Below are 11,859 nucleotides of genomic sequence, written 5' to 3' on the forward strand. Positions count from 1 at the left end.
CCTAATTTTGTCCCAATCCTATACCAATTTTTAATGAGACAGGACAACTTGCAAAACGGAATAAGACATGAGACAAAAATTCAATCTGTCTTTTTGTAAAGATAGAATATAGGACAAAGGTATCCCAATTCTATCCCGTAAACACCCTTACTTTCAATAATTCAAAGACATGGCACTCATGGCCCTCAACATTCAATTCTAGTACTTCTGGTTTTTGCCTTGAACACAGAAGTCATAGTCAAGTTTTCTATGAAATTTTTTTGGCGCAGATCCTTCCTCAATTGCAACTTCAAACCACCTTTCATCTTTTATGTGAGCTTCAAGAAAATCATTCTCAGTGACACGGAATATTTAATTGCAACAAACATGCAGAATCAAAAACCCCAAAAGACAATGCCAAAACTTTGTACACATGTTCTGTATTTCACATGGACAATTTCTCTCTGTTAAAGAGTCTACATCAAAAATCTATCCATTAGTGATTCTCAGTTTTCATTTTAACAACCAACTAGAATTACAACCAACTGTGCAATGTCATACCCAGTAATTTCATGGGCTAAGACTTGCTAGGATTTCTTCTCGTTAGACTCAACATTTTCAACTTTGTTGTCAAAACCATGATATGGAGCTTCAACCATTGGCATCGGAATCGGCCGTTCACCGAAATCCTCAGGAAATAATTCGAACTGTGGACCAAAGTTAAACCTGACCGTGCAGTTCGGCTCGTTGGGGAGGGTGTACATCGAAGCTGCGGGATAATAGCGACCACCGTAAAGATCCTTGAAAGCTACTCCTTGGCATACACCATTTCTGAAGAAAGATATCTCACTTCCTGCACAGAGAATACAGTATTGAAACAGTGAATATTGATTATTTCAATGCTTGCAACATACACCGCAAGAGAATAAACCATGACTCTAAAATGCTCATCCAGTAACAGCCAAGATACTGAAAATCAAACCGGCCATTAAACTAGTCAAAATATTGATTCAAGAGTTAATAATCAAAATCATAGTCAAACTGTCGTCAAACTGATCATAAAGAAAGCATTTTATTAAATCGGTCAAAAATACTGGCTTAACGGTTTACTAGGTTAACAGGACGGTTGCTGGATTTCTCTAGAGAAAGCAATTATTCAATGCAAACTGCATTTTCATTTGTATGACAGTATAGGCCACTGGCCTTTACAGATTCTATATGCCTCTATCAAAGGTCCCAGGGACAATCACTCCCATTTTCCAATCAGTCGATTCTCAATTCTGTCTACGGAATCAAATCAGGATCAAACTACAATAACAAGTTCATTTTCCACCTGACTGACTTGTACAAATGCATGAACAAAATTTAGCTGCTCTGGAGCTTACCAGAGTACAAACCCAATATCTTCCCTAAACCTGGTTTTTAGATATCAAACCACATAGAATGATACTACATAAGCACCAATTCCAATATCACCTTCAATTTTATGCCAATGCTAGCCCTAATCAGTACACAGAACATGATATCCTCTAGCCCCAAGGCCATTCTTGTATAAGAACTCAGTTTGCCTAAATACCAGCCAGTCAAGTCTGAGAAAGCACCTATTCAAGACCATTCACCTGTTTTTACATTAACAGATATTGCATACAGAGCAGACAGCTTCAACTGTCAGCTTCTGATAACAAACCCCGACAGGATCAGCTGAATCCTTAGTAGAATTTTCAAAATACCATAAAATTCTAATTTCTAATTCTGAGCGTTCTAGCCCTATGTTGCGCCAATAACGAGTAAATATGTACTATATCAACATGACCAAATAACTTGAGTTCCCCTACATGCGCACACACATCATCAGCTCGGTGATTTAGGAAGACTTTCAACGATTAAGAGATAATGAATCAGAGCACCACAAAAAAAAAAAAAAAAAGATTACATCTTAATTTCATTGTGATCTGAATTAATCCCAAAATTTCAGCTTTGGATGATGCCAGGATTTCAGCGATAATTACTTTTAAAAAAATGACATTCATTGACGTCTGAAAGACAATTAATCAAGATGGTGTTCCATTTATATATATATATACACACACATATATATCCTGATTTTGAGAAGTCAAGCACCTTCTATCAAAAACTATCATTGGTTAGTATCAGAGATCGAAAATATCACAATTCAGATGCAAAGTGTAGAGAAAGGAGTGATAAAGGTGATCAAAGTCATAGAACATTGTTGTCCTTGGATATTACAGGCTGAGTAGACATATTTGGACAACCCATTTTCAACGACGGCCGATAAGTCCAGAATTGTTTGGTGGTGTAACTAGAAAGAGAATGCCACTGGGGCCTTTCAAGCCAATTGGAAGTGTCCATTTCAAACACAACGCAAATGAGACCCATACTTTGTTGCCTGATATCAGAGAACCTACATCCTACAATGGTCAGTACTGGGGTACATGTTTTACTAGACCCAAGAAGCCAGACCCCATACACAGCAACATATTTGTGCCAAACCCATTCCCCACCAATTCCATGAACACCTGAGCGCAGTATGCAAGACATTAGGTTGCCATCAATTTTACGTTAGGCCCCATTTAAAGTCCCAACATATGGGAGATGGCAGAAAAAATCATTCCAAGATAACATCAGCAATCACAATAGCAGCATAACCATTACCGTTACAACGTCTAGGGTCCATTGGAATAAAATGAGAATGGGAAAGATCTCTTCTACAAACACGGAAATCCCTCACATTTTCCTTTCTTCAAATAAATTTTCCACGTACTAAACGCACCATTAGTAGAGATCATGATTTCCTATGAAATCCTCAGACTGAATCTTCCTTTACGTTCGCAATTCCAAGTATATGAAACTGCTGTAACTACAAAAGTACAGTATGAGCATGTGTGCAAGTTCAGTTGGGTCGCCCCAGATTTTAGTTAAAGGAACATACGTGTCAGTTTATTTATCACAAAAAAAAAAAATCCTTGCATTAGCAATATAATCAGAAACTTGGACCTGCATAACCCATACCTCTGTTGCTTCTCATAAATTGCAGTTTATGAAAACTAATGTGCACATGAGACACAACACAAACATTGACTAAAGTTTTTAAGTGATATAATAAAAAATTATGAAAAAAAATCATATTACAAATGTTAGAATATGGGATACACATGCAAAAGTATCCTACAAGTATCATATCGGATACGTATTGGATACGGATACATTTTTTGAAGTATCTGTGCTTCGTAGACATTGAGACACAAAACTTCAAAGTACCCATTTGTATTATAATGCATCAGATTTGATTTAATACATGTGTCCATCAGACACGTCTGTCTGTCACCTACGAACACAACTTTTTTCCCAGAGTTCATGCATTTTATTAACACAAAAATTCGTCCTCTATATATTATACTAAACGCTGTTTACATTGTTTAAGAAAACTCTAAATTGATATTACTAACCCAAAAAAAAAAAAAAACTCAAAATTTCATTGTTTTATAATCTATCGAGAAAAATTCATGCTGCCAGAACAACTCTGGCTATTTGGTTGGTGTGCAATACTCTTACATCAAAGTCAGAGGTTTGAATTGGCAGAGAAGTAAACTCGTGCTATTGACAAATCAGCCTAATGTAACAGATCAACAATATTCCATCTTCATAAAGACCAAAGTTACTACAACGTCTGTCCTTAATCAGTAGATTAGAACTTCATATCTTCTCAATCACTAGCCTTCATTTTGATGTCAGTAGTCTATCAAAAATCAATAAAAAATTATGGGGAAGCGTTTATTGCAGATAAGGTGAAAATCATTCCAATGATTGGGATTTATGTCAGAGGCTCTGCTTGCTATCCAGCAAACTTAAGACAAAGTTTAATAATGAACCATTGCATAATCAATTCACACACACACACACAAAACAAACTGCCCATAAAAAAAACAAGGAGCCACTCACCGGGCACCACTTTGGGTGGATCTTCCTTTGCATCTGGTCCGCAAACATATCTTTGCCCTTTATACCAAACCAAATGTGGTGTCTTGGGTGCATACGTCGCTCCATCTGGCAAATTAATATAGAACCCAATAACATCACCTTCCTTGTACCCCTCCTCTCCATACTTCTCTCTCAATGCCTTATGTATCTTACTCCCATCAATATCCCTGTATCCAAAACTGTTTGCATCATAGCCAACTGGTGCCTGCAAGTCTCCCTTCTCAGTTGACCATCCTAGGCGAGTATGCCCAGTTTCCCCCAACTTCACAACCTTTATCTCAAAGTACCATGCCCCTTCAACAACTCCTCTCGTTGCTCTCACCATTCTATAACCCTTTGTACTCCCCGCACTCATCCTATCCTCACTCAGTTCCACCTTCTCTGCTTTGTACACCTTAGACAAACAAATTTTCATGTCTGAAGTATCATCGGTTTTATCGGGGAACCTTGGAACAGGGGTGATAAGAACAGTGTCCTCAACAGGGTTGTTGTTATTGTTGGTTTTACTCTTCTTCTTTCCTTTCCGAGTTGATTTTGTCACCCACACATTGTTACTTTTCTTCTTCGATTTCTTCGAATTCGTCCCTGTTCCTAACCCTGGCGTCACAGCAGCGGCATTACTCAAACCATTATTCCCATCAACTGCATCAGGCAATACGGACGATTCATCCTTTGCAGTTTCGGTCGTAAGAGAAGAAAGCTGTTTCTGCTTCTTAGGAGGTGGATCTTCGTCTTCCTCATCATTCTCCAGTTCTCTTCCGGATTTTGGCGATTTCTTAGGGTCCCCAGAACCGTCAGACATCGCTTCGTCCTCGGATATCTCATCGGAGGGATCAGGCTCCAATTTGGCATCAATATTTGCTTCAGTTGGGGTGTCTGAAGGAGTGCTGGTAGTAACTGGAGGAACATCTTGAGATTCGGCGTCAGTGCCACAGCCGGCTGCGGCGGCGGCGGTGGGAGCTGACAGGTCTTCTTCATCCTCATCGTCTCTGTACGTGGCTTGAAGGCTATCCATGTCGAAAAATTCTCAGTCACAAGGGAAAATGTGGTTAAAGGACTTTAAGGTTGTCAAGTTTCAAACTTTGGATATGCGCGCTCGAGAGGTTAGGTTTGGCTCCAAAAATCACACTGAATTTCTTCGGAGGAGAAGAGAGAGAGTGAGAGACGGAGAACGGAAACCGAGAGCTGCGCTGAACTCGGTCGATCCGTTTGGGCTGGGCCTCATATTGTCATTTTTAATTATTTCTAAATAGAATAACTTTTCTAATAAATATTCTTATCAAATATAATCTAAATCCTAGAATAATCCTTGATAATCTAAATTTTATATTTTACTCCCTTCTTTTAAAAATGTCATACATTTTTAATTAAATTTTATTTTTTAATAAAATAATTATTTATCTTTTAATTAATTATATCTCTATTTAATAGAGTGTTTCACCTTAAAATAAATATAAAATAATTTATTTAATAAGAATATTTTTTTAAAAAAAACAACGATTATACAATGAAAGATTAAAAATATATTATATTTTTAACATTCAAAACTTAAAAAAATATCTTATATTTTTAAATAGAGGAAGCATATAATAATTAATATTTTTTATTTTTTATATTACTTTCTTAGAAAATTTAAAAAATTCCAACCATTTAGCCAGACTAACTTGGATCTCACTATGTGGGATTCTTTTACATTGAACCAAGCAACCCTTGGGATGTGGCAATTACTTTAAAAGATGCCTAGTGTTATAAATGTCAATATTGAAATAAAATATATTTAATAAAATAATCATCAGATATAAAATAGATAATTTACATTTATAGATTATCAAAAAATAATAATAAAATAGATCATTTATATTTATTTTCTAATACATAAAAATGCATTTATATTTATTTATAATTTATCAATTTTAATTTTAAATATATATATTTATAATTTATTTCAATATATTCTTAATTATATTTAAAAAGTTAATTATACCTCTACAAACTAATTAAAATAATTGTGGTTTCCTCAACCTTGTGGCTGTTTTTCCCTTGTAGGCATAGAAAGAGCTCTCTCTTCTTTTCTTTTTCCTGATCTTATATGCATTTCATACAGTTTATCCTATTAATGACCCATTCGAATCATAATCAAAATCCTTCGGTTATTTCCATTTGACTTTTATCCTTATTCTTTCTTATTTACCTTTCTCATTCAACTCAAAGTCTTCCATTTTGTTTGTGTGTTATCATTAAGATCACAATGGATTTGAAATCATAAAAAGAAATGTCTCATAGACGTGTTATCCTTAAAATTATTATTGGATATTTTATTTTAGTTTATTTTTATTTGTTAATTTTATTTCAAAATTTAATGTGCATAAAAAAATCAATATATTATTATTTTCTCTTTTACTTTTTAAATTATCATTATGAAAATTCATCTTTTTTATTTTGTATTTTATTTTTAGATTTTTATTAAAAAGCCGGATAAAATACTTGAGATAATTAAAAATACCATGGGATTAACTTTCAATTTTAACCTAACGAATGTAATCAAGTGCACGCTTATATGAAAAGATAAGATGGTGTAGGGGTGGGAGAGTGGAAGAAGTTAGTGAGATAGGAGAAATTCTTGTATGAATTTGGTATATCATATTGTCCATGCTTTATTCAATGAAATTGTACTAATTTACTTAAATAAAATTTTATGTGTCATTATTTTTAATAATTTTATTTTTATAATAGAATATATTTTTTGACTTTTCTATTTTTAATTACTATCGTTAATGTTAAGATTAATTTATATTTGATATCATTTGAATATCATATTTTTATTAAATAGAGCATGAATGACATATTATATTTGGCCCATGTCAGAATTTCTCAAACTACTCTGCCTAATTTGAAAGATTGAAGAAGATGAACTTGCCTTCCCGAAAAATGACGTTCTACAAAATGCACTTAAATCATATTTGGCAACTCAAAAGTGTGTGTTGTTTCCAAGAAGTGGAGTTAATGTATGTCTAAGAATATATGCGTGTATGATAAAATATTTATGATGATTTATTTAAATGCTAGAAAAATAAAATTAACAAAAAAAAGAGTTAATAAATCAAAATAAAAAACTATATTATGCATGGTACATGATCATGTAAGTGAGAAAAAAATAAGAAAAAGAAATAAAATAGGAAATTGAAAATTGACAAGCTTCACCTTGGGCTTCTATTTATTTGTCAGTTGTATCTTGCATCATTGGGTCATGAAAAAACTTATCCAAAGACCCAATTTTGAGCAGTCCAAATTAATTTCATGTATCGAATTAATTCTTTTAAAATTATCATTATTTACACTTTTATTTTAAAAATTATCAAAATTACAAATTGAAAGCTTGTTTGGATAAACTATATTTGGCTTGTGGGTAGTACTTTCCCACTTTTGAAATGTGAGATGTTATTTAAAAAAAAATAAGTAGATGAAAGTACAATGTAAAAGTAATTTAAAAATGTTATTGAAAGTGAATTTGGTGAATGTAAGAAGATATAATTTTTGAAAGTGAATTCAAGCATTGGGTATTTATTTGACCATACAACCCCAAGTCCAATAAATCTAAATAATGTCCAAAATACCAAAAATATTCAAAAACAAGTGCCAAAAATTAAAAAAAAAAAAGGGAATAAAAATGATGCAAATACTGTTATTTAACATATGTGAAACAACCTTTGTGATTCCATTATAGTACCCATCAACATTAATTCAACCAAAAAAAAGTCAGAAAAAGAAGATATCCCAATATATAATCTGCATGGATTTGGTTTATTTCTTTCTTTTTTCATCTTTTCAACCCACCCACCGAGTATAATGAAAGGATAATCTTTAAGAAGGCATTATAAAATGGATATTTTATTATCATTATCATTATTATCATTATTAACATTATTATTATTTTAACTGAAGAAAATGGGAATTCAGAGAACCGGATACTTCAACTTCACAGCTGCTCACGGTGCCATTAAAATAAACAAAGAACATCTATGAGAGAACGATAGATAAGGATCTCATAAAAATTAATGTCTAAGTTAAGATTTCTTCACAATTAAAGTTTTTAAATTCAGTACTACTTTCATCTTTCAAAACAAATTTTAAATAGACTCGATGCACAAGTTTATATATATTTCATTCAATAAAATTGCACCAGTTTAATCAAATGAAATATTATATTTTATTATTTTTAATTATTTTATTTTTATAATGAAATGCCTATTTAATTTCTTACATTTTTTCTCTATACTATCATTAATGTTATGGTCAATTTACATTTAATTATATTTAAATGTAACGTTTTTATTGAATGGATTATGGATGATGTAATGTATTGAATTTAAGAATTTCTTCTCATGTTTCATCAGTACTAAATCTTTAAAAGATCTTAACTTGAGATTAATTTTTTTATGAGGTACCTACTTGCCATTTCCCCAAAACATATTAAGTATTTTATGTTCATAAATTGAAGAGATATGCTTTTATTATTATTAGCTTGTTGATATGAACGCGATGATCCCCATGACCTCAAAGTGAGACTTGGAATTCCAACATAAAAAAATTTGGAAAATTCACATATTCCGCAAAAAGAGACATAAACACAAAAATGGTGAATCTAAAAAAGAATGTAGAGATAAACAGATGTATCACAGGAACTAAGTTAGAGTCGAGAGTAAAGGTCGGGCCTGGAGGGCCGGATTTGGAGGCCCTGTTTAAATAAGGGTTTGGGTTTTAAAAATAAATTTTTTTAAAGTAATCGGACTTGAGGGCTTGGCCCTGATAAGCCCTGTAAAAAAGGACTCGAGCTCGGGTAGCCCTTCAAGCCCTGTTATATTATTATTATTATTTTTTCTTTGGTGAAACACATGTTTGAAACCAATGACCTGCTCACTTGATCTTACACATATTATATTATTATTAATTTTAATTTCTTCTAAAATTGATTTAATATAATTTAATAAATATCAGTGTATAGTATAAAATTTCTGATATTTTTTATGTTTCTATAATTATTATGTTTTTATATTTATAAAAAATGAATTATTTTTTAACCAAGATTTAAATTTTATTACTATATTTCTAAATGTGTGTTGTTTAATTTTTAAAAAATTATGAGAATTTTATTTTTTAATTTTAGAATATTTTAATTAATTTATAATGCTTAATTTTATTTTTATTTTTTTGAAAAATGGCTTACGGGCTTGGCCCTGAGCCCTTCATATAAGGGCAGGGCTTGAGAAATAGGGTTCAAAATAAGGAACCGGGCTTTAGAGCTCGGGCCCTTAAGGGCCGGGCTCGTCTGTATTTCCAACTCTAAACCAAGTACTTTAGTTTAATATGTACAAACACGCTGGTGTACGTATTTGATTGAGAATAAAATAATTTAATTAACCTCATTTGCATCCATTATTAGAAACAAATTTGGGCTTAGTTGATTTGATTTCTATTTTTATGTTCTCAAAACAATTATATAGAATAGTTTTTCAGAACAAGTTTTGAAAATAATAAATGAAAAAAAACATATTTAAATCATTATTTTGAAAAACTATTTAAATTGGTGAAATAAAAAGTGAAAGAATAATTTATTTTATTAATATAATTTTTTATTAATGAAAGCATGATATTTTCTGCTTTTTCTCTTGTTTTGCATAATAAAAAGTAATAAAATATCTAAAAAATATTTGGGTTTGTTAGTTCTTCAAAATAATTTTTAACTTTTTGTTTTTCATAATAAATAATAAAAAACACATTTCAAACAGGTTTTTTCATTTTTCTTGTCCTTTTAGAACAAAACTGTTGAAAAAATAGGTAACCAAATAGGTCCAATCTTAGCCATTTCTTCAAGGAAAGGACAAGCAGGCAGAACCAGCAATGATATATTTTTTTTGTTCGTTGTGGGGGACTTTTTTTAAAAATATATGTATATGTTATTTTTTAGGTAACCCTCCAGGCATATACATTATTTAAGGTTTTCTAAATTTTTATAATAATTAATAGTATGTGTTCTTCAACATATACTTGAAAATAGGACTAACATGTATAATTACGTATTATTTTATTTTAGGAGTGAATAAATAATAATAATGAAAAACAAATAAATCCACCTGTCTATCCTATAATAAAGATATGAATCATTAATTGCATTTTTCCAATTTTATTCTTTCAGAATCTCTTACAAGTAGAGCAAGAGGCAATATATGCTAAGATTTGTATATGGTGTGTGTTCTAAGTCTACTCGTTCAAATTTTTGGGAGACACATGAGAAGTGTTTTGATAACGAGGATTGTTTTGAATTTTTAGAGAAAAATATATTTTGACAATTAATTTTCAAATGTTGATGAAATCTAGTGGCTATAATTGAAGCATTCATTGAGTGAGTGGATTGAGGCTACTCACTTAACCCAAATCCACACAAAAGAGATAAATTATTTTTTTAAAGATGGTATATTTAATAAGAGTAAACTCAAAAATCTATTTTTTTTAAGCAATAACAATAATTTAACTACTTTTTCTTGATTCCTATAAAATAATTAAAGATAACTTATACATAATATGCTAAGAAACATGTGAAGAAACATAACCAAATAAACAAATATATAGTTGTTTCTTCTAAGTGCTTCATACTCCTTCAATTCCTGGGAATTTGATAGTTAGGAGGATTAGAAGTACATTGTTCTAGTTTTTCATGCAGCTGGTTCTTTTTATCTTCATCAATGAGATGATTCGCTTATTGTTGTGGTTCGTTTATTGCTTTTAATTTTTTGTTACTTCTTGTTTTTAGTTTTATCATGCTCTTTCATTTTCTAAGCCTGAGAGAGTAGTTCAACTACTTCTATTTGGCTTTTGTTTGTAATTGTTTTACTTTGTTTAATGAAAATATATAGCTGTTTTTAGTGTTTTTTGTGTAGGTGTGTCTAAGGAGCGTGTCCTCAAAAAGTGCGATAAACTTGAATTCTAAATCAAATAGAGAGTTCCTGGGGTCCTTTATCACAATTTTCTTGAAAGCAAGTTCTTAAAACTCAAGGGAATAAAGAAACAAAGATGAAGAAACATGCAAAACTTGCATGATTAGAGCAGTCATGGTATTGGAGACAATACAAAAGGAAATTATAGGAAATAAAAGATGAAAAACTAAAATAAAAAGTACTAGCACAATGTTATTGTTGTTTTGCTAGGAGTTGGCGCTCTAATGGTTGCTGAAAAACTTATTGCTCTATACTTAATGCATGGCGCACTAAGAGCATTTTGTCAAATTTGCTATAAGATAAAAAGAATTGAGCAGTGCAAGCTTCGGATGATGGAAAGTCAACGTTTGAATTTTGCACAAGGCAAGTAGATTTTGGGTTGAGTTCTTAAAGTGTTGAGAGTTGTTAAAAAGATGTGTGTAGGCTCATATGTATGTGGTGGCTTCTCCTTTTATAGGTATAAAGTGTTAGTTTTCTCCATAGTTCATGCTCCACTTTTTTAAGGCCATTATGTGCAGTTTTCTCTAAAACTTTATCTACTTTCATTTTCTAAAAAGGTGCATGGGAAGACCAAGTCTCCCCCTCAACCACCTCCTTTCTATAAGTTTGAAGTAGGTCTTGGGCCATAAATTAGATTTTAGCCCAAATGATTGGGCTTAGATCAAAAATCATATTTTAGTCCAAAAAATTCCCCCAACACAAATTTGGCCAAGTTCATTGAAGACCAAATTTGTATGGACAATTAAATTGTTCCATCCTTTGCACATTCCTTATGTATGTGATGTGGAATTTTGGGAACCGGCTCCTTTTAATCAAAGTTTCAAGTGGCAATTCTGCTTGACGAGTTAGCTCATTCTCAATAAAGGGCTCTAGGTGTTGGTTTATTAGC

The 11,859-nt window shown here is 31.8% G+C and overlaps 1 protein-coding gene across 1 annotated transcript; it reads right to left on the bottom strand.

The window, feature by feature from the left end:
* Positions 1–389: 389 nt before the first annotated feature.
* LOC129317563 (protein TRAUCO) lies at positions 390–5,173 on the bottom strand. The gene is made up of 2 exons (XM_054961872.1): positions 3,940–5,173; positions 390–832 (listed from the first exon to the last, which is right to left on the bottom strand). Exons 1-2 carry the CDS (start codon positions 4,991–4,993, stop codon positions 567–569), a joined length of 1,320 nt encoding a protein of 439 aa, XP_054817847.1. The 5' UTR covers positions 4,994–5,173; the 3' UTR covers positions 390–566.
* Between the last annotated feature and the right edge of the window lie 6,686 nt (positions 5,174–11,859).

This window comes from Prosopis cineraria, unplaced genomic scaffold (assembly GCF_029017545.1).
Source record: "Prosopis cineraria cultivar Desert tree isolate PC_DT_omini unplaced genomic scaffold, ASM2901754v1 PC8, whole genome shotgun sequence".
In the NCBI taxonomy this organism is placed as follows: Eukaryota; Viridiplantae; Streptophyta; class Magnoliopsida; order Fabales; family Fabaceae; genus Prosopis; species Prosopis cineraria.

What these genes read in the sequence shown, in the direction of transcription:
- LOC129317563 (XM_054961872.1), bottom strand. Translation starts at nt 4,993, where the DNA reads ATGGATAGCCTTCAAGCCACGTACAGAGACGATGAGGATGAAGAAGAC. An exon ending in TCCACCCAAAGTGGTGCCCG is followed by an intron (nt 833 to 3,939) that starts GTGAGTGGCTCC and finishes TTCTCTGTGCAG; the next exon opens with GAAGTGAGATATCTTTCTTC.